Source organism: Antechinus flavipes, chromosome 6, assembly GCF_016432865.1.
Source record: "Antechinus flavipes isolate AdamAnt ecotype Samford, QLD, Australia chromosome 6, AdamAnt_v2, whole genome shotgun sequence".
In the NCBI taxonomy this organism is placed as follows: domain Eukaryota; kingdom Metazoa; phylum Chordata; class Mammalia; order Dasyuromorphia; family Dasyuridae; genus Antechinus; species Antechinus flavipes.
Window position 1 is genome coordinate 255,365,563 of NC_067403.1, and position 26,059 is coordinate 255,391,621.

The 26,059-nt window shown below is 66.7% G+C and overlaps 1 protein-coding gene and 2 long non-coding RNA genes across 4 annotated transcripts; 2 read left to right on the forward strand and 1 right to left on the reverse strand.

Annotated features, from left to right (window-relative positions):
- The first annotated feature begins 38 nt into the window (after positions 1-38).
- On the forward strand, positions 39-2,537 carry LOC127540112 (uncharacterized). Its single transcript, XR_007948100.1, has 2 exons — positions 39-1,041; positions 1,358-2,537. It is a non-coding gene; the product is annotated as an uncharacterized LOC127540112 (long non-coding RNA).
- CDC42BPG (CDC42 binding protein kinase gamma) lies at positions 2,493-22,740 on the reverse strand. 2 transcript variants are annotated; one of them, XM_051964624.1, is made up of 36 exons: positions 22,551-22,740; positions 18,967-19,058; positions 18,798-18,881; positions 18,501-18,596; positions 17,944-18,092; positions 17,488-17,581; positions 17,206-17,406; positions 16,629-16,877; positions 15,570-15,640; positions 15,278-15,390; positions 14,565-14,644; positions 14,052-14,231; positions 13,475-13,567; positions 12,711-12,844; positions 12,542-12,620; positions 12,103-12,209; positions 11,919-12,033; positions 11,480-11,628; positions 10,710-10,798; positions 10,498-10,550; positions 10,264-10,368; positions 9,848-9,901; positions 9,502-9,607; positions 9,284-9,417; positions 9,064-9,203; positions 8,222-8,303; positions 7,904-8,120; positions 7,667-7,729; positions 6,882-7,460; positions 6,633-6,730; positions 6,381-6,465; positions 5,884-6,004; positions 5,581-5,689; positions 4,741-4,867; positions 4,544-4,629; positions 2,493-3,930 (listed from the first exon to the last, which is right to left on the reverse strand). In XM_051964624.1, exons 1-36 carry the CDS (start codon positions 22,717-22,719, stop codon positions 3,874-3,876), a joined length of 4,560 nt encoding a protein of 1,519 aa, XP_051820584.1. In that variant the 5' UTR covers positions 22,720-22,740; the 3' UTR covers positions 2,493-3,873. The 2 variants fall into 2 exon arrangements, with proteins under 2 accessions (XP_051820584.1, XP_051820583.1); XM_051964623.1 differs by having other exon boundaries at positions 10,264-10,371.
- On the forward strand, positions 15,647-17,314 carry LOC127540111 (uncharacterized). The gene is made up of 3 exons (XR_007948099.1): positions 15,647-16,110; positions 16,373-16,459; positions 17,231-17,314. It is a non-coding gene; the product is annotated as an uncharacterized LOC127540111 (long non-coding RNA).
- Positions 22,741-26,059: the final 3,319 nt, after the last annotated feature.

A 26,059-nucleotide genomic window follows, 5' to 3' on the forward strand; every position in this document is an offset into this window, starting at 1 on the left:
AATTCCCAGTTGGAAGCTTTGAAGGCCGCACAGAGCATTTTGTGTGCGGTCCTGGAGGGAGTGGGGATCCCCTGTGGTTTGTGGAGGATGGGGATGGCAAGGTCAGAGCTGAGCTTTAGGAAATCATTTTGGATGCTTCACGGAGGAGAGAGACTTAGGCAGGCAGCCCCCTCCCCTCCCCCGTAGTGGGCCGAGCCGGAGGGGACGCAGGTCCGCCTCAGGCGGCCAGTGGCGGAGAAGCGGCCGCTCCAGAGCTGGAAAGGGCGAGAGCTCGGATGGGGGAAGGGGGGGGAAAGGGGGGAACCTGAAGGACTGGAAGGTGGGGGCGCCCTCTGGCCAGGTCAGGGAAAGGCGGTGACACAGGTTTGGAAAGACGCGAGTCCTCGGCACGCAGAGGCGCGGTACATCCGCGGGGGCGCGGACGGGATCCCCCAAGGGAAGGAGGAGACGGGCCGCGCCACAGCTGGGAGTTGGACGCCGGCTTCAGCAAAGGAGGCCGAGAAGGAGCGGTCAGGGCGGCCGGCGGGACCCCGGAGAGCGGGGCGGTCTGGAGCCTTGGACTCGATGCCGTAGCTCCTGGCGGCTCAGGCCTTCTGCCAGCCGGCCAAGGGGCCGATGGGGTTCCCCTTGTGTAGTTCTGCAATCCCCGCCCAAGGGCCCCATGTCACAGCGGCTCCGAGCCGGGCGCTCAGGGGTGCGCAGGGTCTCAGAAGAACGTGCCCCAGTTCTACCGGGACGAGGGCCTCCCTAGCCGGCCTCCGGCCGCCATCCCCGGCACTCTCCTCCCCGCCCCTTTGCTCCCATGCGTGTGTTGTCCGTCTTCGAGGGCTCGAGGGTTTCATTTGTCGAATACTTGACGGTTTGCATTACTCAGGCCCCGCCCCGCCCCCGCCCCCATTTCTTCTCAGCTGTGACTCGGGCTGGTCTCGGCCAGGGCACGAGCCACCAGGTGGCACCAGAAGCTGCCCCCGCTCCTGCAGGCGGCCCCACCTCTTGCCTCATAGCTCTGGACAATTCCTTGAAAACTGCGTGTTGAAACAGGTGACTCATAAGGTCTCTTCTCGCTCCAGCTGGTCTGGAATAACTCCTTCCGGACCGGGCAGAGGCCCCCCCTCCCCAGAGCGCAGCCTGTCCCCTTGGGGGAGATCGGGACTTTCTCTCTCGGTCCAGCTGAGGTATCTTGTTCCCCTGGAGGAGCTCCTCCTACTATTCTCCTAGGAGCACTTTCTCTCACTTCTCATTGGCTGTTGGTCCCATAAATGGTTTTCTAGCTAAGTGCAATGAGTAGAACTTGGGTTTGGTGGGAAAGGGGTCAAAGACTTGGCTGTCAAGCCTGGGTCCTGCTTCCCCCAATCAGAAGTCATCTTGAAGAGGCCCGGCCCGGAAGTCCGGAGGACCCGAGTTCAAATCTGCCCTCAGACACTCCACACGTCCTGGCTGTGAGACCCTGGGCAAGTCACTTCACCCCCACTGCCTCAGCCAATTCAGACAAGGTTATCTTGGACCTAGGGCACGTAACTGTTCAGTTGTGCCCGACTCTTCGCGACTCCCGTGGACCAGAGTACACCAACCTGTGTGAAGTTTTCTTGGCTTTTTCCTTCTCTAGTGATTTAAGGTAAACTGAGTCACACCATCAGTGTCTAAGGTGGCCCCGGAACAAGTCTCTGTGACTCCGACGCCTCCTGCAGTACGGAAAGGGGCAGGTAGAATTCCAGCCTGACCGTTCCCTGTCTCCGGAAAGCGCCAGGGGCTGTAGCCCCAATGTCCCGGTTCCCTTCCTGGCAGAGCCTCTCGGGGAAGGGTGGGGAGAGAAGCCAGAGATGTCCTCGGGGGCCGCGGCCCCTCCGTGTTGGCGAGCGGCAGCCGCCCCGCGCGGGAGACAGGCCACAATCTGACCAGTCGTGGACTCGCTTTGTGTCCGTTTCTCCGCTCCCCTTGAAAGTGCTCCTGCTGGGGGTGCGGGGTGGATACAGCCATCCAACGGCTCCACCTCTGGGGTATCAGTGGGAGCTGCGTGGCCCCAAAGAACGCACTTACTCTGCCTCCAGATCCCTCCCTATCAGTGCCAGCAAGTAAAATGCGACCATCTTTCCCGGCCCCTGAGGATCACGGATGCTGACCCTGCCCAGGGCGGTCAGGGGAGAGCTCCCGGACGCCCGCCCGGCCAGTCTCCTCCTCTGCGTCTCTGGCCACTCCCCAAGTCGGAGCTGGAAAGTGAGGGTTAAAGGGCAGAGCGGGAGCACTCACATCCCCCAGGGATCCGGAGCCCGAGGACCAGCTCCGTCACCCAGACTGCCAGAGGAGGGAAGGCACGGGAAGGGGGGGAGCCCGGGCACCCGGCGCAGAGCCCCCTCCTCCATCCCACCTGTCCCCACGTTCGCTTAAAGCCTGACGGGGGGCGCTGGCGGGAAGAGCAGCTGCTCTGTGACCCCCAAACACACCCCGTCTCTTCTCCCCCCCATCCTCGGGTACAGCGGGGGAGGAGCCAGGAGCAGCTTATAAAGACATCTTTATTAGATTTCTTTTGTCACATCAAATGTCGGTGTCGATCCTTCCACAAACAGTGTCCGGCAGATAAATACTTGGCTGATCCCCCCGACTGAGAGGATTAAAAATAATAATAATAACAACCATAATAATGACAATAATGAACCCCCATATCTCCCTAATAGAGTCGTCTGGAACTTTAAGAAGTCACCCCCTCTCCAAAAACGGGGTAACAAAGTCCAAATGAGAACGGAACCCCCAGCATCCCTCACCCCCCAGCTCAGACAAGTTAGCCCCTCATAAATAATCCCAGAACCCTCCTCTCCCCGCCTCCAGGCTGATGGGAGGAGGTGCCCTTTGGCCAGGGCTTCCTCTCCCTGCTCTGGGGAGCCCCCGTCCTAGGTCCTGCCTGCTTTCTCTCCTGCCTCCCCCCAGCCCCACGCTGCTGCTGCTCCTCCCCTTCTCACTTCCTGTGCTCCTCCTCCTCCTCCTCTCCTCGATCCCCCAGTTCTTTCTTTAACCCTCCTCCTCTCACTCCACCGGCTTCTCCCTCCTCCTTCTGTCCCTTCACTTTCGTACGTGCGTTTTTCCTCCTTGCTCTTTCTCCCTCCTGGATCATGGGAACCCGAAGCACCTTAGAGACCCCGAGGCCCCGGCAGGAGGGAGCTTGCACCGGGCACACAGCACCGGGCACACAGGAGGTGCTTCCTAAGTGCAGACTGACTGACTGGCAGCCGTTAGCCTGGGATCCCAGTCCAGATGTGCTCCTCCTTCCCGCTCCAGCTTCCCTCTTCCCTCGGTCTCTCCTCCATTGCTTTCTCTCCCTCCTCTCTCTCTAGCCCCCCCACAGCCCCCCCTCGGGACGTTTCCTCCAGGACGCTCCGTGTCTGCCGGGCTCGGACTGTCCCGTCCGTATCTCAGCAGAGGACGCGCCCTGGGTGCCCGTGACCTCCACACCCCCAGAGCCCCACGTGCGACCTTCCCCTTCTCTTCAGCCGTCGATGCCCGGGGCCGGGGCTTTGGCACAAGCAGGATCCTCCCCCGGGGGGCTGGGCCAGCCCCTGGCACATAGCCCAAGAGAGCTCTGGCTCCCCCGGCACAGCAGGGGGGGCGGGAGGCTCGGGGGCCCCTGTGGGCGGGAGCGGGCAGATGAGGGATCCTCGAGTCTCTGGCTGTGCCCGGGCAGGGAGCTGGGGGGAAGTGCTGCCTGAGCCTGGGTCCCCAGGGAGCTGCTCCGTCCCGCCCCCCTGCCCCCCTGCCCAGTGCCCTGGCCCGCAGGCCGACCCCTGCCACTCCACGTGCTTCTCTGCGTAGTCCCTTTTCCTCCTCCCATCCCCCTTCTTGGGGTTGGCGCGGAGGAGGGGCTGGTATCCCAGCCGGGATGGCTCAGCGGGAGCTGTCGGATTCAGGGGCCGGGGGGAGGCTCCGGGGACGGTCCGAGATCTGAGAGGGGGAGGCAGGGGGTCAGGGGGGTGGAACGACAGGCAGGACCCCCACTCCCTTCTAGGTACCCCGCTGGCCTCCCTGGGGGCCCCGTGGCCAAGAAAAGGGCCCCGCCTCCAGCACCCCGAGCTCCCTCCCTGGGGCCCCCGTGGCCAGAAGACAGCATCCCCCACCCCTCGTACGTCCCTGTCAGCACCGGGCTTCCCGGGGGAGGATTCGCCAGGACGAGGGGGGGGTGGGGATCCCTAGGCAGGGCAGCGGCCAGATTTTCTGAACAGAACTCAAAGTCTGACGGGAGACTCTTTTCTGAACCTCCTTAAAGAACTGAAACAGACTGTTCTGGGACTTCCAGGGCAGTGCAGACCAACGGGGAGCCCACCGCTGGCCTTGGCCCTTGGACTGGGCCAGCTGCCGCCCCTTCCAGGCTGCAGTTCTCCCTTTCAAACAAGGGGAGGCACCGGTTCCCCTCGGATCCCCATGTTCCGCGTAGGGAGGACCCCGCTCTGGGCTCTCCCGGGGGAGCCCCCGCCTCGGCTGGGGAGTGAGACAAGGGGAGCAGGGGCTAGCTGGGGCTTTCCAGGCCCGGGCCCCGGGCCTCCTGCCGGCTGCTCACCTGGCTCAAGGAGACGGCCGGGCTCAGGGGGCCCTGGCTGCAGGACACCGACTCGCTGGAGAGGGAGGTCCTGGGCTTCCTCCTCACTGTGGAGAGAGGGACTCGGTCGGCCGTGGCCAGACGGGCGTTGGCGGGGGAGTGGGCGCGCGCCAGGCCTCGGGCCCAGGGCGGCGGGGGAGGACCCGGGGGCCCCTTACCGGAGTCCGGCTCTGGCACGAAGACCTCGCCGCCCATGGAGGCCGGGCGTCGCAGAGCCTCGGAAAAGCTGTGGGGCCTCGTCGGGCCGTGGCTCCGGCCTCCTCCACGGCCCTTGTCCTTCGGAGCCTGGAGCAAAGGGACCCAGTGTGAAGGGGAAAGAGCCGCCCCGGGCGTGAGCCGAGGGACCGACGCTCAGCCGCGGGCACTGCCCTCCGTCTGTAAAAGCCCCATCAGATGCCCACAGGTGCCAGGGACTGGAACACAAGGCGGTCTGCCAGCCCGGGGAGGGCACTGGGGACGGGCACTCAAGAATCTGACAGTCCCTGCCCCGAGGAGGAGGAGGAGCAGCAGCGTGGTACTGGGGGGAGGCAGGAGAGAAAGCAGGAGGGCCCCGTCCCTGCTTCCTGTCCCTCGGCCCAAACGAGAGCGGCCGACTCCGGGAGAGCCACTGGCCCGGGGAGCCCGGTCCCTCCCGGGGGTGCTGGCTGAGGGCCGGGTCACCTTCTGACCCTAAGCTCACTGGCCTCGGTGCCCCGTCTGCCAGGGTCCCAGGACAGAACCTCAGCCCCAGAGGAGAGCCCAGAGTGCACCTGGAACAACGCTTTGTATCGGACGGGAAAATGGAGGCTCAGAGCCCAGGTCCTGACTCCCTGTTTTGGGCTCTTTCTGTTACCCTGGAGTCTCGACCGGGCCGGGGCAGCTTCCGAGGCCTCTGCAAAAGCGGCTCCGCCTCCCGGCTCTCTGCCCCCCCACCGAGGATTTACCGGGGATGGGCCCACGGGGCTCCCCCACGCTCCACCCGGGTACGCTCTCCGACCCCGGATCCCCAGAAAACTCACCGGGGGCAGCTCCGGCCTCCCGTCCCCAGGGCCCACGTGGGCCAGGTGGCTGAAGTTTGTGGGTGGAGAGATGAACTTGGAGCGTGTGACAGGGTCCTTCAGCAGCTCCCTGGGAGAGGGCGGGGGGTGCGAGGAGTGAGCAGCCAGCACGCGCGCCCCCCTCCCCCCCCCCGAAAAGGGAAGGGTCCCGGGAACGGCAGGGACGTGGGGCAGGGGGAGGAGGCAGCCGGGCCGGAGGCTGGGGGGCCATTGCTGGGGACCAGGGCCAGAGACCGGGGGGCTGCCGCCGGGGGCCGGCCCTACCTGCGCTGCTGCTGGCGCTGCTCCTCGGAGACTCGGAAGAAAAAGCGCCGTTTGCTCTTGGACCGGAACAGCTGGCGGCGGCTGTTGTCCGTCAGGTCGGGGATGTCAAACTCGTCCTTCTCTGCAACAGCGGCCCTCTCTCGTCAGCGTCCCCCAGGGAACCCGGGGGGTCCCGGTGGCCAGACCCCTCCCTGACCTCTGTCTGGCGCTCCGGCCTTGCTGGGGGTCCCCGGGACCCTCCCCCACCCCCACCCGGCCAGAGGGAGGGCGTTTGCCTTTCAGGGGCACCTCGCCAAGCACTCTCGGACTCTTTTGTCCCGGTTCAGGTGCACGTTCCTCCCCCCACCCCCCAGCCACTTATTACTCTCAGAGCGCGGCCTCCGGCCTTGCCGGGGTCACTGGGCTTGGAGGAGGCGGAGCCGGGGCTCGGACCCAGGCCCTGCCCCTGAACGTCGCAGGGGCCCTCGTACCCCGCTGCTTCCCGGGCCCCTGCTCACCCGCCAGCCGGTTCCTGAGGTAGGTCAGTCGGACTTTCTCGGAGCCGTAGAGACAAAGGGAGCCCTCGGGGTTCAGGGGTCGGACCTGATCACGGGGCGCAGAGTCAGGGACACCGAGACCAGGGACGCCCAGCCAGGGCCTCGGCCGCCAGCCTCTGCGTCTCTGCCCTCGGACCCCTGGGCACCGGTCCTGGAGAACTCGGGGCCGGCCCTTGGCCACCCGCCCCTCTCCCCCCGTGCTCCCAGCTGCACCTTCTTGAGCGGCACCGACTGGACCCACTCTGCCCTCCGGACGTCAAACACGTCAATGGCGTTCTCGCTGAACACTGTCAGGTAGGGGACTGCGTAGCCTGGGGGTGGGAGGGGATCGTCCCGGTTACACTGAGAACAGCAGCGCCCCTCCCCCGGGGGGGCTGCAGCAGTGAGGGAGGGAGGACAGGGATTCGAGGGCAGCCCCCCCTCGTCCCGGGACCGCCCCCCGCCCGCGGCCCCCCGACTCACCCCAGCCAGTGGGGGCCGCGGGCCAGAGCAGCTCCTGGCTCCTGGACCTCTTGCCTGTGCGGTCCACGTAGACGCCGGCCGTGGAGAGCAGGAGCAGGAGCTCGCTGAGGCTGAGCTCGACGGCGCCCAGCGCCTCGCAGGGACCCTCGGGGGGCAGCCCGGCGCCCAGCACCAGGGGGGCCGCCTCGTTGAGCAGTGGGTAGAGCGCGAAGGCCCCGGCCGCCCCCACGCACAGCCGGTCGCCCACCAGCGCCAGGCTCTGCACCGGCCCGGGCACCTGCAGCTCCCGGATGCGCCGGTGCCAGGGTCCGGGCCCGGGCCCCAGCTGGTAGCACAGGACCTGCCGCTTCACGGCCACGCAGAGCACGGGGGTGCTGGCCTGCAGGACGCGGCCCGCCGCCAGCCCCTGGCAGCCCCTCGACTCGGCGATCTTGGCCCCCCCCGCCTCGCCGCTCTCCAGCTCGTCCAGGGCGAACAGGCGCACGCTGGGGCCGCGGCCGCACAGGACGGCCAGGAGCCCGGGGGGCCGGCTCACCGCCAGGCGCTGCACCCGCTTGCACTCGCCCACCTGGAAGATGTCTGGGGAAGGGAGCCGGGATGTCGCCACAGACCGTGCCCGGCCATGGTCCCCGGAGCACCCGGCCCTCCCCCTCCCCCATACCCCGCCCCCCTGCGCTCCGCCCTCCCCCTCCCCCAAGGCACCCGGCATGCTCTGCCCTTCCCCCACAGGCCCACCTGCCCCGGCTCCCTCCCTGGCCTCCACTCACCCCCCCCCCCAGCCTCACCATTGGTGTGCAGGTGGATGACATAGAGTCCTTCTTCAGTGCCCAGGGCCAGCCGCTCCTGGTCTAGAGGAAGGGGGAGCCAGGGGTCTGGAGTGAAGGAGCTGCCGTGCCTGGACGGGCTCACTGCTCCCCTCCCCCTCCCCCCTGGCAGTGCCCATCCCAGCCCCTCCCCCTGCTCCTCCCCCTTGGCAGTGCCCACCCTGCCCCCTTCTCGGGCGCACCAGGGAGGAGGCTCACCGATGATGGCGGCGCAGAGGGCGTGGGGCAGCATGGGCAGCCCGTTGTCGTAGGCCTCCTTCAGGGTGTAGACGGGCAGGGGCCGCGGCCGCATGTCCATCAGCAGGCGGCGCAGCTCCCCCAGCACCTGCAGCCAGCGCGCCCGCTCGCCCTCGCTGTCGGCCAGCAGCAGCACGGAGCACTGCGTCGGGGGCACGGTCAGCTGGGACGCCATCACCTGAGGGGAAGCCGGGCTGGGACGGGCGTGCGGGGGCCCGGGGGGCGGGACCCTCCGGCCAGGGGCTGCCCCCTCCCCCCCGGGCCAGGGCAGCCACTCACCCTGAAGATGCAGGGCAGGTCCCGAACCTGTGCGTGGATGACATCGGACGCCAGGACTGGGGTGGCTGAGAACTGGGGGTCCCTGAGGAGCACAGAGAGGAGGATGGCACCCCCTCCCCAACCCCCGCCTGTAGCACCCTGCTTGGGGTCTACCAGGAGCCCAGGCTCTCAGAGGCATCGAATGTCCCTGAGAAGGGGCCACTCGGGCCCAGGGGGGCGGGGGAGACCCCCCGAGGGTCCCGAGCGCTGGGATCTGTCCCACCTGGGACAGCGAGGGGGCGCCATGGCTCCCTGAGTTCAAATCCTGCCTCACACACTCCCTTCGCCTGCAGCCTCAATTTCCTCATCTGTGAGATGGGCTGGGGAAGGAACCGGCAAAAACCGCTCCAGGGTCACCCCCCCCCCCCCCCGGGCCCTTCAGGACAAGTTCTCATCGGCTTCTATTCCACCGAGGAGCCGCCGCCGCTCCCAGAGAACGGACCCCAGCACTCGGGGGGTCCGGCTCCGGGCTTCTGGCTCGGGGACAATGGCCGGCCCGGCCCGGGCGTGTGAAGGAGACTTGAGGCGGGCGGGGCCCGGAGTCCCCCGCGCAGCGGGCCGACCCTGGGCTGGCCGGGCCTCCTGAGAGGCCCTGCTGTCTCTGGCTCAGGCCCGGGGGGCCGGGGCATCCGGACGCTGCCCAGTGGCACAGGGGCGGGGCAGAGCCCGGGGCTCCCCTGGAGGCCTTCCTGGCCCCGGAACCTCCCTCCCGGGGCCGCTCTGCGCTGCCCGCGCCGTCCTTCCCTCCCGCAGACTCCCGTCCCTCACGGACCGCCCCCCGACGGCCCCCCGGCCCTGCCCACCTCAGGTCCAGGGTCTGGATGAGGGCACCGCTCGCGGGGGAGAGCCTCGGGTCGGGGGCATCGTACAGGAGGAGGCGCAGGTCGCTGAGCACGGCAAACACCCTCTGCCAGCCTCGGCGCACCCCCGAGGGGCGCGGCACCTGCGCAGGGGAGGAGCCGGACAAGGGTGAGGGGGCCCCCGAGCCAGCCCGACCCCCCCGAGGTCACGGGCCCCACTCACCGACAGGAAGCCCTCGTAGGCTGTGCCGACGCCAGTCTCGGCGTTCACCCCCAGGACCGTCCGGAGCAGCTCGGGGGGCACGGGGCAGGGCGGGGCCATGGGGGCGCAGGAAGAGTGGCAGAAGTAACCGCAGGCTGGGGGTACAGGAGAGAGGGATGGCGAGAGAGGCCGGGAGCGGGAGAAAGGGCCGGGGGCCGGGCAGCGGCAGGGGCCCTCACCTTCACACGCCACTCCCTGGCGGCTGAGCCCGAGCATGAGCGAGGTGCACCGCAGGCACTTGGTGGGGGACGGGAAGCTCCACGGGCGCAGGGCATGGGAGCCGGGCTGCCGAGGGCACAGAGCCAGTCACCCCCAAAATCGGCACCCCAGAACATGCTCAAAAACGACTCGGTGATCACCCTGGGGTCCTTCCCGCCCGCCCCCCAGCACGCTCCCTGTTCTCCCCCCAGGACGCTCCCCGCTCTAAGGGCCCTCCGGGGTCTCCCAGGGCAGCCGGGCCCGGCCGCAGGAGCTGCGATACTCTGCCGGCTCCGCCTCGGCTGCTTCCCTGCCCTCGGCTCTGACCTTGGCCGGAGCGCTGTCGGCCGGCGCCGGGGTCTGGGTTCGAGGAAACACGGCCTGTACGCAGAGAGGAGACACGCGTCAAGGGGTCGCGCGGCCTTGGGCCCGGGGCGGCGCCATCTGGAGCTGGGTTCGGAAGCAGGGCTGAGCCCCTCTCCCCCCGAATCACCCAGCATCCTCGGCGTCGGGCTGGTGCTCCCCAGGCCCCCGGTACTTCCTCCAGTGCGGTGTAAGCTCCCTGGGGGTGGGGGCGGCCCCACGGCTGCCTCTGCAGCCGCCCTGAACAGGGTCTGGCACACAGTAGGTGCCTAATAATTGCTGGGTGAGTGACTAAGGGAATGAGGACCGGAGGGGGAGGTGCATGCTGGGGCCGGGGGCGGGGAGGAAGGGCCTGGGCCCCCTCGATGCCGGGGTCTCACCCCCATCCGCAGGCTGCGGCGGCCCTCTGGCCGGAGCTCTGCCTCAGCCCCGGGACGCCGGGGGTCTGGGGAGTCTGTGCAGCTGACGGCGTCCTTCGAAGCATCCTTCTGTCGGAACATTCAGGGGGTCCGGAGGAGGAAGCAATGGCAGAGAGGCCGTTCCCCCGTCCACCTCCTCCCCCCTCCCCTTCCTGCCCCTCCTCCATTCTACCCCGGCCCCCACCCCGCTCTCACCTCTGAGCTCTGAAAGGGCAGGAACGGAATCAAGGAACTGGACGGTTTGGAATCTGGAGAGAGAAAGGGGAGGGAAGTGGAGGCGGCCGAGGGAGGCCAGGGCCGGGCCTCGGCTCCCGCGTCGGCGTGCTGGGCCCCGGGCCTCGGTCGGGGAGTCCGGCGCCGGCCTGCAGGCCCCCCAGGAAGGCCCCCTCCCACCGCCAGGCTCTTACCCCCCTGCCCCCGGGCCTTCAGCTCCTCCCGCAGGGACGCCAGCTCCTGCTGCAGCGCCTTGTTTCGCTTCTCGGCTTCCTGCAGGCGGCTGGAGAGGGAAGAGGGCGCGCCTTGTCCACAGGCCCCCGGGGGCCTCCCCCCTCACCGGCCCCTTCATCGGGAAGCCCCCCAACTCAGCCCTCCTGGGCCAGGGGCTAAAGACGAGGGGGTACAGAGATGGTGGAGGGCTCGGGGCCCAGTGAGACTGGCGGCCCAGAGGGGGCCCGAGGACCCTCCCCGCTTGGTCTCCTCAGTCCCTCCCGGTTTTGTGTTCTAGATCCCTCCTAGGTCTTTGTTCTAGGTCTGTCCTGACTCGAGGTTCTAGATCCGTCCTGAGTCCTGTCTTCTAGGTTCCCCTACCTTTGTGTTTTAGGTCCCTCCCAGCTGAGTTCTAGGTTCTCTGTTCTACCTAGATTTCCAAAGACCTTCCCAGCTCAGTGTTCTGACACACAACCACACTTTTGCTCCGGGGCGAGGGGCGCAGAACCCCCATATTTGGGTCCTGGAAGGCGCAGCTGGCCGGGTGACTCCTTCACCGGGCCCTCGGCCCCCGGGGGCAGCCACGGGGCCCAGCTGCGGTCCCACCACCGGCTCTTGGGTTCTGGAGTCCTTAGCCCGACACTGCCCGTGCTCTCAGGTCGGAGCATCCCTCCCGCCGACATCCCCCACGCAGGGGCCCCCGGAGCCGCTCCTGCGCCGCCCCCTCCCGCGGCCCCCTCCCGGGGCCTACCTCTCCCCTTGGCGCTGTGCTTCCTGCACCTGGCCCAGCTGCTCCTGCAGGCTCTGCTTGGCCCGGATTTCGGCCTCCAGCGCCGACTGCAGCTCCAGCTTGGCCGAGGCCTCCATTTTCTGGAGCCGCCGGGCCTTCCACTGGTGGTCCTGGCCGCGAGAAGTGCAGGTGGGCGAGGGTCCCTCCCTCCGCGGCTGCCCCGGACTCCCAGGGGACCCCCCCGGGGGGGGCCGTAACTAGTCTGCCAGGGCCCCGGAAGCAAGCCCGCCCCCTTCTCAGCTTCAGTCTCCCCGAAGATGCTGGAACTGCCGGCTCTCTAACGGCCCTCCCGGCTCGGACTTTGGTCCCTCCCGGCTCGGACTTTGGTCCCTCCCGGCTCGGACTTTGGTCCCTCCCGGCTCGGACTTTGGTCCCCCCCTGAGACGCAGCAGGCGCTCACCAGGGGCCGGGCTGGGAGGGTCTGGGTTCCCGCGCTGCGTAAGGCTTCCAGCTCCTCCACCATCTTGGTGGCCAGAGCCTGCAGGTAACCTCGAGAGACCTTCTCGTCATTCACCCTGTGGGAGGCAGGGGGGCTCAGCCCGGGACCCTCCCTCTCCCGCCCCCCCCCCAGCTGCCCCACCCACCAGGTGAGGATGTCGGAGATCTGGGCCTCCCAGTTGCTCTCGCTCTCGCGCCGCTCTCCCTCCAGCTGCTTCTTGCTCTGCTGCTCTTGCTCCAGCTCTCGCGCGAGCTGCTCGGAAGGAAGAAACCCCCGGGTGTGGCCCTCGCCAAGACCCCGAACCCAGCACCCTGCCCGGCCTCGCGGCTTCCACCGGGTGCTCGCCCACCCTCTGACTCGGGGGGGGGGCCCTTCCAGCCGCCCCTTCTGGCTCTGCCCCTTGTGCCCGTGGGGCCCTGGCAGGGCTGCCTTTCTCCGGACTCGGTTTCCCCATCTGCACCATGAGTGTGGGGGGGGCGGGACTCTGAGGTTGTGAGCTCCCCGAAGGCCCCCTTCCCCAGGAAGCCCCCGCTTCTACCAAGGCTGGAGGGAAGCCGAGGACCCGTCCCGGGGCCCGGGCTCACCAGCTCCTGCTTCTGGGTCAGACGTCTGTTTTCTTCCTGGAGCCGGAGAAGTTCTTCCTTCCCTTTCGGGCTGCTGGGGCTGGGGGAGAAGACCCCGGGTGATGGCTCCCGAGCCGGCCCTGGCGGCCGAGCCCCCCGCCCGGCCCCTGCCCCTGCCCGTCCCCCTCACCCCTGGCTCCGGGCCTGGTCCAGCTGAGATCTCAGAGCTTCCAGCTCCTTCTTCAGGGCCTCCTGCTGGCCCGCCCCCTGGGGCGCAGGGCTCAGGGGGCCGGAGCCGTTGGTCTCTGGGGGCGGGAGGATGGCCTAGGACGGAAGGAGGCAGTCAGCCCCAGCGCCGAGCCCCTCCCCCTCCCCAAAGACCATCACCCCAATTAGCAGACCCAGCGAGGTCACGGGGCCTGTCTCGGTAACCCTGGGCCGTGTGCCCCCCCCTGCCCCAGACCGTGTGCCCCCCCTCTGCCCCGGGCCGTGTGCCCCCCCCGCCCCAGGCCATGTGCCCCCCCCTGCCCCGGGCCGTGTGCCCCCCCCGCCCCAGGCCATGTGCCCCCCCCTGCCCTGGGCCCTGTGTCGCCCCCTGTGTCCCCCCCCCTTCCCCAGGCCGTGTGCCCCCCCCTGCCCCGGGCCGTGTGCCCCCCCTCCCATCAACTCCACACCAGGGCAGGAGCAGCAGGGGGCGCAGTCGCATTTGGGAAACCAGTTAAGCTACAGGAATAGACTCTAATGGGGGCTTTTTGGGCACCAGCCAAGAGCTGGAAGGGGCTGGCACGTGGAGTCGGAGGGAGGGGCTTCCCCGACGGTCCTGAATTGGAGCAGGTCCAAGGACCGGACAAGCATAGATCGGGATGTGCCCAGGACATGCCCCGGGGCCCATTATGTGCCCAATGCCCTTCTGTGCCCAGGACTGCCCGATGCCCACTGTGTGCCCGCGGGTACCTTGACTCGGGACCGCTCCTTCTCCCTGCTCCTCTCCCTCTGCTTCCGGAGCCGCGCCACCTCGCTGCCGAGGGCGGCCACCTTGGCCTCTAGCTGCATCGGGGGCAAGAGTCACAGGGTCAGAAACTCCCCTTGAAGGGGACCTCGGGCCAAGCAGAGGAAGCGCTAAAGCTCAGGGTGTCGGGTAGGGGAGACGCGCATTTATTAGGCCCCTACTGTGTGCGGGCACTTTGCCAAGCACACCGCAAATAGCCCCTCTTTTGCACGTTTCCCGCAGCCCCCACCTCCCCAGGTAACCCCAGAGAGGTTCATCGGTCTTAGGACCTGGGCGCCCATCAGCGTTGGGCACTCTGGGCATGGATGCCCATCACATAGACGCCGCCCGCGTGCAGAGGCCAGGGGGTGCCGGGCGCAGCGCCTTGAGCTCAGGGTCCCTCGGGCCCCCCCGCCCCGGCCAGCGATGACCATGAAGCACATGCCCCTGCCCAAAGGAGCCCCGAGGCTGGGGGAGGGCTTGGGGTCCCGGGCCCTCTTGGCCGCCCCCCCCCCCCTTTTCCCCCCAGCCGGGCTCGGCCACCTCAGCCTGGGCTTCCCGGGCAGCGTCCAGCTTGTGGCTCAGGGCCTGGGCCTGGCTCCGGGCGGCCCCCGTGGCCTCCTCAGCCTCCTGAAGCCTCTGCTGCAGCTCCTTCTGCCTCGCGTCGGAGACGAGCAGCTCCTGGGCCTGGGCCTGCAGCTGGGCCCGGGCCTCCGACAGGTCCTAGGAGCGACGGGACAAGGAAGGCGTGAGGCTCGGCTGAGACCCGTGAGCCTGCGGCCCGAAGGGGTTAGCCCCGCCCCGGGGTCCCCAGACCGTCCCAGAGCCCCCCGGATCATGAGTCGGGCAGGCCCCAGAAACGTCTCATCTCCGAAGCTGCCCAGAACCCCATGGTGGCCCAAGCTGGCACTGCCCCCGCCCCATGGTGCCTTCGTTCCTATGGTGCCCCTCCCCTCACAGTGCCCCCCACCCCCGTAGTGCCCCTCCCATGATGCCCCCACACCCACAGTGCCCCCCACACCCACAGTGCCCCCTGACAGTGTCGTGGGCTCAAACCTGGCAGAGCTGGTCTCTCTCCTGCTGCCAGCTGCTCCCAGGGGCCGGCCTCCCGCCGGGGCCGCCCTCAGCCTGGGCTTCTGTGGGGGGAGAGTGAGAAATGAATGACCCGGCCGATCGACGTCCTCGGAAGCTCCAGCTCTTCGGCCCCCCTCCGGGGCCCCCCTAAAAGTCAGCTGGCGCCAGAGGAGAGACCGGCCAAGCCCACTTGAAGGGGGGGGACGTGCAGGCCCAGAGTGGGCACACGAGGCATTTAGGCTTAGAGAGCTGGGCCTGGGGCAGGGAGAGCTGAGTTCAAATCTAGCTTCAGACTAGAACCTGGGCAGGGCACTTAACGTCCGCTTGCCTCAGTTTGCTCATCTGTAAGATGGGATAATAAGAGCTCTCACCTCCCAGGACTGTTGTGAGAATCAAGTGAGAGAACGTTGGTACACAGGAGGTGCTTAATAAATGCCTATTTCCTCCCTTCCCCAGAGCCCTTCTCCCAGACCTGTAAAATGGGATAATAACCGGAGCCCGAGCACTAGGAAAGAACCAGCGCGCACAGACCCACGTTGGAAGTCAGCACCGAGGGGGAAACTGAGGCCCAGGGGTGCGTGGGGAGGCAGGCGGCGCCCCCCGTACCTGCCCCCTCCTTCCCCAGCTGCTCCGTGGGGCCCTGCAGAGCGTCCGTCCCGGGACCACAGCCGCCCTGGGGGCCGCGCCCCCCGTACCTTGCAGCCTCCGGCTCAGCTCGGCTTTCTCCTGCTCCAGATTCCGCATTCTCCGCTCAAGGCTGGAGGCCGGCAGGTCAGGGCTCCTGTCCGAGCCGGGCGCGGGGCTGGAGCTGGGGGAGGGGGGCGGGGCAGTGAGGGGCGGCACCCCGCTCCCCAGGGAGCCTGGAGACGGCCACACTCCGCTGGGAGAAGTCGGGGCGAGCCCCTGGTCTGCAGCAGGGCCCTGCCCACGGGGCCCCAAACATCCAGAGGGGGACAGAAACCAGGGAGGCAATGGGGGGGCACTTACGTGAAGGTGAAGCCCACAAAGGGCAGGTGGTGGCCCGAGAAGGCCCCGTGGGAAGCGGGCGGCAGCGTCCCCTGCGAGGGAGGAGGGGCCGTCAGGGGGCCTCGAGGACCGGCCCGTGCCAGGGCGGCGCTTCTCCCCCCAGCGGGCGACTGCCCCGTGGCCCCCTGCCCAGGCCTCCCGCATTCAGAGGCGCCGACGAGCCTCCCCACAAAGCGGCCACGACTCTCCGGCCTTCCCGTCCTGCTTCTCGCCAAGCCTTTGCCCGCGCTGGGCCCCGCGCCCCATCACTCCCTCTGCCCCGGCCTCTGGAAATCCACTTCTTCCTTCCTCCCGCCCCCCCCGACAAAGGCTCCCCAGTCCGTCTGCTCCTCGGCTGCCTCGCCAGGGCTTCTCCCCCTCGGGGGCCGGGACCTGAAGGAGGTCCCGAAGATCGCTGCCACCCGGGGGACTTCACAGGGGGGGACCGAGACCCAGAGAAGACCACGTATAGCAGGGACTGGCAGTCAGGCGCCGTGCCCATTGCCCGGGTGCCCACTGCCAGGTAAGCCCAGTGCCGTACCCAGTAGGTGCCTCATAAATGCTCACAGGCCTGAACCGACTCAAGCTCTAAGATGCGGGATGGGAAAGCTTTGGGAAACATGGATTTGGAATACTCTAAGGCACATCCCCAGTCCCTGCCTGGCCTTGGAGCTGAAGACTACAACTCCCATGAGGCTTTGTGAGCCAAGCCCCCTTAGAAACCAGCTGCCCTTCCTCAGAGGCTGCTGGGAGTTGTAGTCCAGCTCCACATCTCCGTCCACCAGTGAGACCCAGAAGGGGCCGATACCCAGGGGGGGCGTCCCTTCAGAGCTGGATCCCTGGAGTCTGAATGACATCACCCCTTCTTGAAGGTGATTGGATGCAAGATCCTGCATTAAGTTATGGATCCAGGAGCCTTCTGGGAAGTGTAATTCTCCCCTCCCTGCCATGCCTGGGAGGGTAACCCAGGAGGCAATCCTCCCCGGTCAGACATCCCCCCTCAGCCCCCCACCAGGTACCGCCCCCTCAGCGCCCCCTCACCGGATGGTTAAGGGTATCATCATCCACGTCAAAGTTGGAGGTGTCCACGGGCCCCCGCAGCTCGGGGATGTAGGGGGCCGTGCTGCTCGGGAGCCGCTCCCAGTCCACACCCTCAAAGAAGGGGTGACCCCGGAAGTCATCCAGCCCCCCCCGGCCCAGCCTCTCCTCCTGGCGACACAGGAGTTTGCGGATCAGGTCCCGGGCGCTCTCCGACACCTCAGGGACGTCTGGGGGGAACTGCAGGTGGTCCTGGAGGGGGAAGACGATGCGGATTCTCCAGAGCCCAGTCACTGAAGCAGAACCCCAGCCTAGAACCTGACGCATCTCCCTGTCTTAGAACCTCATCCCTAGTCTAGAACCCGTATAATTCCCAAGCATTTGTTCTTCCAATCCAGAACCCTGTTGACTCCTCCAGTCCCAAACCCGAATCTAGAACTTGGCTGTGTGTCCGTGTCCCCTTCCCCGAGTTACAAGGCTTTAGGGGGCTTTAAGTCTGCGCCCTCCTCTCACAGGAGAGGCTGGGACTCGGCGAGGGAGAGGGACGGTCAGCCTCGTGCCCGCTGCCCCTCCCGCTGACCTCGTAGTTCATGATCTTGCCGTAGGTCTCCACCAGGGACTCGGCGTAGAAGGGGGTCTCCCCGAAGAGCAACTCGTACATGCACACCCCCAGGGACCACCAGTCGCACTGCGGCCCGTAGTGGCCCTTCCCTTCCTCCATGGCCTGGAGGATCTCGGGGGAGATGTAGTCGGGGGTGCCCACGGCCACCGAGGAGTCCACCTGGGGTTGGGACAGGGGCGCGTGAGGCAGGGGCCGGCCGGTGCCCAAGGGCCCCCCCACCCCCGCGGGGCCTCCCCTCACCATCCCGTTGGCGTTGAGCCGCAGGCAGGAGCCAAAGTCGGCCAGGCGGATGTGCCCGTTCGAGTCCAGGAGCACGTTGTCCGGCTTGACGTCCCTGCGCCAGGAGAATCGGGAAGCGGTCAGAGGCCCCCCCGCCCGAGCCGGGCACTCTACTGGGGGTCAGCCAAGGCCAGAGGGCGGCAGGTGCCAGTGGGCAGAGCGGGCGCCCGCAGGCAGAGCGGGCCCCGGCAGCACCCGCTGGTGAAGGGGGCGTTTCAACCGGCCTGGTGGAGCCCACCTGGGGGGTGGGGGGGGGGCGCAGAGAGGGGCATGGACAGGGGTCAGGCCCAGGGCAGGACTCGTGTGTCCCAGGAGGCAGTCAAGGCCTGTGACAGGAGAAAGGGGCAACTGCCTCTGGGAGGGGGGGAGGGAAGGGTCCTAGGGAGGTGGGCGTCCCGGGGGTGGGGGAGGGGGCACCTGTGCACGTAGCCCAGCTGGTGCAGGGAGTGGATGGCCAGCACCATCTCCGCCAGGTAGAACTGGGCCAGCTCTTGGGGCAGCCGGTCCTCAAAACGGCTGAGCAACGTCAGCAGGTCCCCACCAGCATAGTAGTCCATCACCAAGTACTGGGCAGGTGGGAGGGAGGCAGCGTTTATTAAGCCCCGACTGTGTACCAGGCACCTCCCTAAGCACTTCACACACTATCACCTCTGACCCATCTCATCACCCCAGTGACTCTTGAGCATCCAGAGCCCTACGACCTATGACCTCAAGCCCGGTCCGCAAGTTGTCCGGGAGAATTTCAGGGTTAGCCTGGGAGCCAGCCCCGCCCCCCGCTCCCCCAGGCACCCAATGGCCACCAAACCTGGCTCACGAATCCCCAGGGGGTGGGACCATAAACACTCTCAGCCTCTCGGGGCGGCCCCTCCCCCACCCGCAGGCCCGCAGCCGGCCTCCCTGAGCGTCTCTCCCGCCTCGGCCTGAACTGATGTAAGCCCCGAAGGTCGGGGCCGGCCCCTCGCCGCCAGGCCCACCAGGTAGTCTTCATCCTGGAAAGCGCAATGGAGAGCGGTCACCCAGCGGCCGTCGCCCTTCACCAGGACGTCTCGCTCCTCCCGGAAGCAGGCGGTCTGGAGGGGAAAAGGAAGGACCGGGGTCAGCCCCGCTCACAAACGCCGCTGACCATGAGTCCGACGCCCGGCTCCGACCCCGTGGCCAAGTCTCCGGCCGCTCTCTCTGCCTCGGTTTCCCCGGCTGTGAAGTTTCTGACATCCTCTGGCCAGCCCCGGCCCCGGCCACTGCGTTCCCGCAGACGAGGGCGGACCACTGACCTCTGCCCTCTTGAGCATCTCCCATTTGTGCAGCATCTTCATGGCAAAGATCTGGTCCGTGTTCTTCTGTCTCACCACGGCGACCTGCGGGGAGCCGGGGACAGTGAGGGGCTTGGGCCCCCAGGCGCGGACCCCTCATTCGCCGCCCGCTCCAGCCCTCGGCACTCACCTCCCCGAAGGCCCCCCGGCCAATCACTTTGAGGATCTCAAAGTCGTCCCTCTGGAGCCTCAGTTCTTTCACCTTTGTCACGAAGGGGGCGGCTGCCGGGGAGAGAAAGACTCGAGTGAGGGCAGGGCGGGAGAAGCAGGGGCGGGAGGCCCAGGAGCCCTTTCCCACGGCCGGGGGGAGCGCCCCAACCCTTCGTAGAGCCGCTCGCTGACCTCCTGCTGTCACCTCTTCCCCGGGTCCTTAGTGAAAGGGAGGAGCGGGACAAGAGACGGGCAGCGCGGCTCTGTGTGACCTCTGTCACCGCCAGAAAGAAAGGAAGGAAGGCATGGGAGGGAGGGAGGGAGTGGGGGAAGAGGAGGGAGGAAGGGAAGGAGGGAGGGAAAGAGGAAGGAGAGGAAGGGAGAAAGGCAGGAAGGAAAAGGGGAGATAAGGAGAGAGGGAAGGTGGGAAAGGGAGGAAGGGAAGGAGAGAGAAAGGGAAAAGATAGGAAGGAGGGAAGAAGGAAGGAGGGAAAAAAAAGGAAAGGAGGGAGAGAAGGAAGGAAGAAGGGAGGATCATTGGAGCATATTTTTCTTCTTTTTTTCCTGCGCAGACCAGAAAGCCAGTTAGCCTTGCAGACAAACAGGGCAGCCTCGAAAGCCATAGGCTAAATTTATTCTATATGTTAAAAGTAAAATAAAGGTTCTACTTTCCACCCCACGTTTCCACGGAAATGCCCGTTTTATTGGAGTTTGTTAAGTTCCGAATCTTTTTTTAATGTGAAGAAAAACTCGCTGCTGCTGTCAGAGCAGGGGGCGTCTCGGCTGGAGCCAGGCCCATTCCAAGCCAGTCGGTTCCCTTTAGGGGCTCTGGCTCTGCCTTCCAAACGCCGATGGGGAGAGGGGTCCCTCCGTCCCCACCGTCCGGCCGAGGATCCGATCCCAGCACCAGGAACCCTGCGAGGTCCCCCCGCGTTCTAGCACCCGCCCTTCCCCCGCGCTGGGCGGCAGTCCCCCAGCTCCCATGAGCCCAGGTCAGTTTAGCTCCTCAGAGAAAGCAGGTTCTCCTCCCAGGGGCAGATGGGAATCACGGTCTACCTAAGTCCCCGCGGGCAGGGAGCCGAGCGGTAGCCGGCCGGGCTCATGGGAACGTGCTCGGGAGACTGTCAGCCTCCCCTCCCTCGAATCCGGCCACCCAGAGGGAGCCCCATCTCTAGGGCGTGCTCCGGGGTGCATGGGCACCTCCCAGGGGCTGATGGGACCTGTAGTTCCCCCAGCCCCAAAGAGGGCAAGCTGGCGCAGGCTGGGGGAGACTCGGGGGGCGCAGCCCTCTCCCTCGCTCACCCTGCCTGGCTCCCGGCTCCGGGCTCCCCCAGCAGGGGCCAGGTCTGGGCCTGTCTTGGGGAACCGGATCGGTGACATTCCTCATAGGGAAAGCATGGGGGGGTGCAGGAGGAGAAGGAATTGGGCTGGGGCCCTTGCCCTTGCCAGCCCCGGGCCGGGGGGTCAGTCCCTGGCTCCTGGGGAGAAGCAAAGGTGGGAGCCGGGGAGGGAGACAGCGCAGGGACTGACCGGGAAGGAGCCGAGAGTCGGAGGGAAGTGGGATCTTCGAAAAGGCTCCGGGGACTTAAAAGAAGGGACCTTGGAGAGCATCATCCGTCCAAGCCGCTCCTTCCGTTTTACGTAAGGAGAAACTGAGGCCCAGAGAAGCGAGACCGCTTCAGGTCCCACAGGGAGGGAGGAAGCGGCAAGTCATGGTTCTAGGGCCCCTTCCACAAGGGGGCCGGCTGGGGAGGGAGCCCGGAGTGATGGGACAACCTGAGGAAATCCAGGGCACTCGGTCCCTTCTGGCTGTGACGCAGGGTTCCTGCCCTGCCCCAAGCTGCTCCCTTGGGGAAGCCCGGGCAAGAAACTTTTCCTGAGAGTGTAAACACAGCCTTGAAAGGAATAAACAGCCGCTCCCCTCCCTGGCTCTCCCATCCCTCCTCCCCGGCTCCTCCGAGCCAGTTCTCTCTCCTCCACACTTCTGCACTCGTCCCCAGCTCTCAGCACACTCTGCCCCCCCTCCAGGGACCCCTGGCCTGGCTCTCGCCCCCTCCTCACTCCAGGAAAGGCCCCGCAGGCTTATGGGATTGGTGTCCATGCCGACCCCTGGGACAAGCTACGAGAGCTCATGGACCCTTCCCAGAACCACGAATAAAACGTTACTGAAATGCGGTTATCAGTTTTTTAGGTGCCCAGAGCCCGGGTCAACAGCCCTGACGCCTCCAGAAGGGGAAACTGAGGCTCGGACGCGGAAAGTGGCTTCTCCAGAGGCTGCAGGAAGCCCCTCCTTGGGAGCAGACTTTTCCCCTGGCGCCTCCGAACCCTGGCTCAGGGCTTGTTTGTTGAGCTGAATCCAGGTGAAATGCAGCAGACCCAAGGCTCGGGTCTATGTGGGCCACGGGCCAGAGGGGAGATTCGCATCTGGGGCAGACCCTGAAGCTCGGGCCCGTTCTCTGCCTCGGTTTCCCTTCTCGGGTGCCAGCTCCTCACAAAGCAGGCTGGTCTGTGGGCTTCCGCCCAGAGCTGCTCCACAGGTTTCATAAACAGAAACCCTAAAGCGGGGGAGGGACGGGAGCCTCCTTCCCGAAAGTAATTGCCTCGGCAGTCTGGGGAAGGAAGGAAGGGAAGAAGGCCGAGAGGGGGGGGGGGGCTCGGGTGCGCGGGGGTCTGGGCGAGAGCGGGCACAGGGTGGCTCGCAGGGACCCAGTCCCGGCCTGACCCCGACTCCGGGGCCTCTGGGAGTGGGAAGGATCCCCCAGTGCGACTCCGGGAGCGGGGCGAGTCAGGGCAGGGGAGGGAGGATGAGTCACCCCTCCCCACACGGGAGCCGGGAGGGGGAAGCAGAGACGCAAACACAGAGAGCAGAGATAAAGGCAGAGAGAGAGACCGAGAGCGAGCCTGACAGAGAATGAGACAGACTGAGAGCCGCAGGGAGGCAGCTCTGTGCGCACTTAAACTTCGTCCGGGTTAAATTCTACTCAAAAAGCACCAGCTAAGGGCCTCCTGGGCGACCCACTCCCATTTCACAGCTGGGCAAACTGAGGGAAAGGGAAGCCTTTTACCCCGGAGCACAGAGCAGGAGAGCCTTCCATTCCCGCCTGGAAGCCCAGGAGCCTCCAGCAAGTCGGAGGAGGGCGAGCTCCCAGCCCCAAGAGCTCAGGGGGAGCGGTGGGCCGGGAGTCCCTCAGGAGCCCACGTGCGGGAGTCGGAGGGGAAGGCCGAGGCGCCACGGGCCCCACCCTCGGGGATCCCGGCTCGCGGCCGCTGCCTGGGTCTCCTCCGCCTGGGGTTCAGGGTCACCCTGGGCCAGCCACTCCCAGGTGACTCAGCCGCCACGGCCGCTGAAAGGGGGCCGGGTCCCCGCGGGACGTGTGGCTGGGGCAAGGAGGGCGTCACTGGTCCGTGCCCTTTCCCGAGGGTCCCGCACAGGGGCCGGCAACAGAGGGGCCCGAGACCCGGCACGGGCGGCTGCCCCGGGAGCGCGGGTCCCCCCGCGGGGTACGCCCCGCACCGGCCGGCCGCCCCCCCTCTCCTCGGGGCCGCGGACCCCAGCCCACTCACCCCAGCTGAGGAAGAGCGCCACGTTCCTCTCCCGGCGCAGGGGGGCGCTGGAGAGCTCCTGGTGCAGCCCCAGCAGGAGGTCCAGCAGTCCGTCCAGGAGGCCGGCGGGCTCCGCGCCCCCGCGCTCCCCGCGCAGCAGCCGCTCCAGGGCCTGCAGTCTGCGCTCCATGGTGCGCTCGGGCGCGCTCCGGCGCGCGGGGCTGGGGCTGCGCTCGGCCGCGCGGCGGTGGCCTGGCTCGGGCTGCGCTCGCCCGAGGGGGGCCGGCCCCCCGGCAGCCCCCCGCTGCTCCCGAGCTAGGGCCCGGCCGGCTGCATGGGCTGGCGATGACCCGTGGCCCCCTCCCCCGCGTCTGCTCCCCCCCTCCCTCCCTCCCCGGCTGTCACCTTCCTCTCCCGGCGGGCGGGCGGGCGGCCTCACCTGGGCTGGGGCCACCCCGGCCCCGCCCCTGACGGACAGGTAGCTGGCGGCCAATCGGCGGCGGCGGGCCGGAGGTGGAGGTGGAAGAATGGGTGGGACGGGGAGGGTGCCCGAGCCCCGTCCAGGAAGTTGAGCGAGAGTGTATGTGAGTGTGTCAGGAGGGGGTGCTCCTAAGCCCGCCCCGCCTTTCCCCGGCCCCCCCCCCCCGCCGCCGCCCACCTGGGGCGTCGAGCAGGGGGACCGCGAACTCCGTGGAGCCCAGGCCAATGCGGTCCCGGTCTTGGTCGGGGGTGAGGGGCCTTGGGGCGGCCGACCGGCCCACGGCCTCCTGGGAGATGTAGTCTCTCCTCAGTCCAGGCCATTCCTGACCTCCCGGCCTCCCCGGACCCTTCCACCCAGAAACCCCGGGCATGGCCGCCGCCGAGGCCCAGGGAGGACAGAGGGCCAGCGCGGGGTTGGGGGAGGTGCCGGCTTTGGGTTAGGAGGCCCGTGGGGAGGGGCTTGCCCCCGGCTCCCTAATCCTTCCCCTTTCAGCCTCAGTTTCCTCATTTGCCAACGAGGGTCTGCCTCAGACCTCCCGGAAGTGGCGTTCGGTGAGGACCAGGAGGCTGCCCTCTACTCCAGGAACTTCAGAGATGGGAGTCAGCATGAGGAGAAAAGATTGGGAGGGGCCGGGACCCTTGGAGAGCGCCTGGCCCAAAGGGGAAACTGAGGCTAAGGGACTTTCCTGATGACCAGAGTTGCCGAGGGCTAGATTGGGCCCCACGGGAAAAGACTTCCCAGGATGAGAGCTGGCCAGCACAGGAGTGGGGAGGAGGCTCCCAGAGCCGGGAGGACGGAGATTCGGGCCCAGAGCCAGCTGGCCCAGAAGGTCTCGCGCCTCTGAGAATCCGTCATTCTCTGGAGCTCCTGCTGGCGGCCGGTGGGAGATTTCGGAGGGGGGAGGGGCTCCCAGATTAATCCAGCACCCTCATTTCCCGGGCCCAGCAGTTTCTCCAGCCCCTCCCACCCTGCCAGCCCCGCTCTGGCCCCACGGTTTCCTATATACCACACGCGCCCCCCCCCCCCAAGCCTGGAATGTTCTTCCTCCATACAAAACCCAGCTCAGGTGCCGCCCCCTCGAGAACTCCCATATCCTCTCAATTGTTAAGCGCTTCCCCCCTACCCCGCTATCCCTTTGTGCTCCTCGGCCGCTATTTATCTTTGGAGAGCTCCCCGCCCCCATCCCCAGTAGAATCCCAATCCCATTTTAGCCGGAAGCATCTCATTTTGGTCTGGTCTGCGTAGCCTCTGCATCCGGCACGGTTCCTGGCACACAGTAGGTGCTTAATAAATGCTTATCGTATTAGCTTGCATGGAATGGACTTGGTGGGTCACATCTAATTAGACCAAAGGGGAGGAGGCCGATCTGTTCCAAGGGATTACTTCCTTCTGTCTCTGTGCCTTGGAATTGTACTTGGAAGCCAGTAGGTGCTTAATAAATGCTAATTAAATTGAACTGAACTTTGGGAAGGGGGTTGAAGCGTGTCTTGCGAGGATTTGAGACTGAGCAGGGGCAGGAAGTGGAAGTATCAGGTAAAGGCAATTTCTTCTTTAAGGGCATTTTTTCCGGAGGTGGGGAGGGAGGGCGCCCCAGACACGCGAGGGGAGGTGGGCTGCTGTGTGCTTGGAGGCCGCGTGGGCCAGATCACTGAGCATGTGAAAGGCAGCGATGACTGCAGCCCGGCTTCCATCTCCCACCTCCGGCCTTTTGCCCACAGGCCTTCTCTCCCTCCCTCCCTCCCTCCCTCCTTCTTTCCTTCCTTCCCTCCCTCCCTCCTTCTTTCCTTCCTTCCCTCTCTCCCTCCTTCTCTCCTTTGCTCCCAAGTTTAGCCTCCCCCAAAAGGCTCTTTGGGATCCCTCTAGGTGTCCGGGGAGGCTCCGTCCAGGGCTTTCCAGCCTCTGCATTTCCTGGTCTCCTCCTCTCATAATCTCCAACTTGTTTTAGCTCCTCCCCCTCCCTCAAAGTTCCCACCCAACCCGTCGCTGCCCTGGCTCCTGGCTGGCCCATGGAGGGAGAGAGCCAGTGATCTGTTGGCAGGTATTGTGGCCCTACTGTGCGCCCGCACTAGATACAAAAGGAACGCTGCCCCTTGTGGGGGGCTTCCTGGAGGAGGAGGTGGAGCTTTGAAAACAGCAGGGAATTCTAAGAGGGAAAAGCCTTTCAGGCCTGGGGCTGGAGTGCCCGGAGGGAAGAAGATCAGCCAGGCCAGGGGGAGTTGGAGCCGGAGCTGATCTCACACTACCTGTGATCCTGGGAGGGAACGAGCCAGGCTACAGCACCTACTGTGCGCCCGGCACTGCGCTAGGCACACGGTACAATTATTACCTCTTCTGCTCCTCACAATAGCCCTGGAGGGGCTTATTATTAAAATTATTATTAAAATGGGGTCTTATTATCCCCATTTTACAGATGAGGAAACTGAGGCAAATGGCAGCGACAGGGCTTGGCTAAAGTCACACAGCGGGTATTTTCCCCGGGCCAGGCACGTGCCCGGTCTCTCTCTCCAGCTGCACGGACCTGAGCTCGGCCTTTGGAACTATGTTCTGTGCAGCTGTGGAACCGGCGCAGAGCGCCTAGGACTTGCCCCAGGCCCTGACTTCCGAGGGCAGGCTCCCATTCCTGGTGCTTGCCGGACTTTGCCCCCCTGGGGCGAATTCCGGACCTGGGCCGCCTGTCCCAGCTCCCTTCCCGCATTTATAGCTGGTTAGAGACCCCTCCTGCCCGCGGGGCGGGACCTGCCCCCGGCATCCCAGAGCGAGAGTCCCTTCAGCCTCAGCCCCAGGTGCCCGCCCTCCCTGTCTTACATTCCTCTGGGGAGATAAGGCCTGGAGAGCGCTGGGCAGCCTGGCGCCCCGCGGGCACTTGGCAGAGCTGTGCCCCCTCCCCCACCAGCTGGGCGGCTCCCGAAGCCTCCCGGCCTCTTCTCAAGGACCCCCCTCCCCCCGCGGGACCGGGAGCAGAGCGTGGGCGGCCACTCCCGGAGCCATCTTGGCTCCGCAGTCACTCTCCTCCCTCAGCATTCTCTCGGTTCTCCTCGGGCCCTGGCGG

Coding starts and splice junctions, on each gene's coding strand:
- CDC42BPG (XM_051964623.1), bottom strand. CDS start 22,719: ATGGAGCGCAGACTGCAGGCCCTGGAGCGGCTGCTGCGCGGGGAGCGC. Junction 17,582..17,943: donor CAGCTGGGCTACGTGCACAG/GTGCCCCCTCCC, acceptor CTCCTGGCGCAG/GGACGTCAAGCCGGACAACG. Junction 8,121..8,221: donor ACCTGCCCTGCATCTTCAGG/GTGAGTGGCTGC, acceptor GCTTCCCCTCAG/GTGATGGCGTCCCAGCTGAC.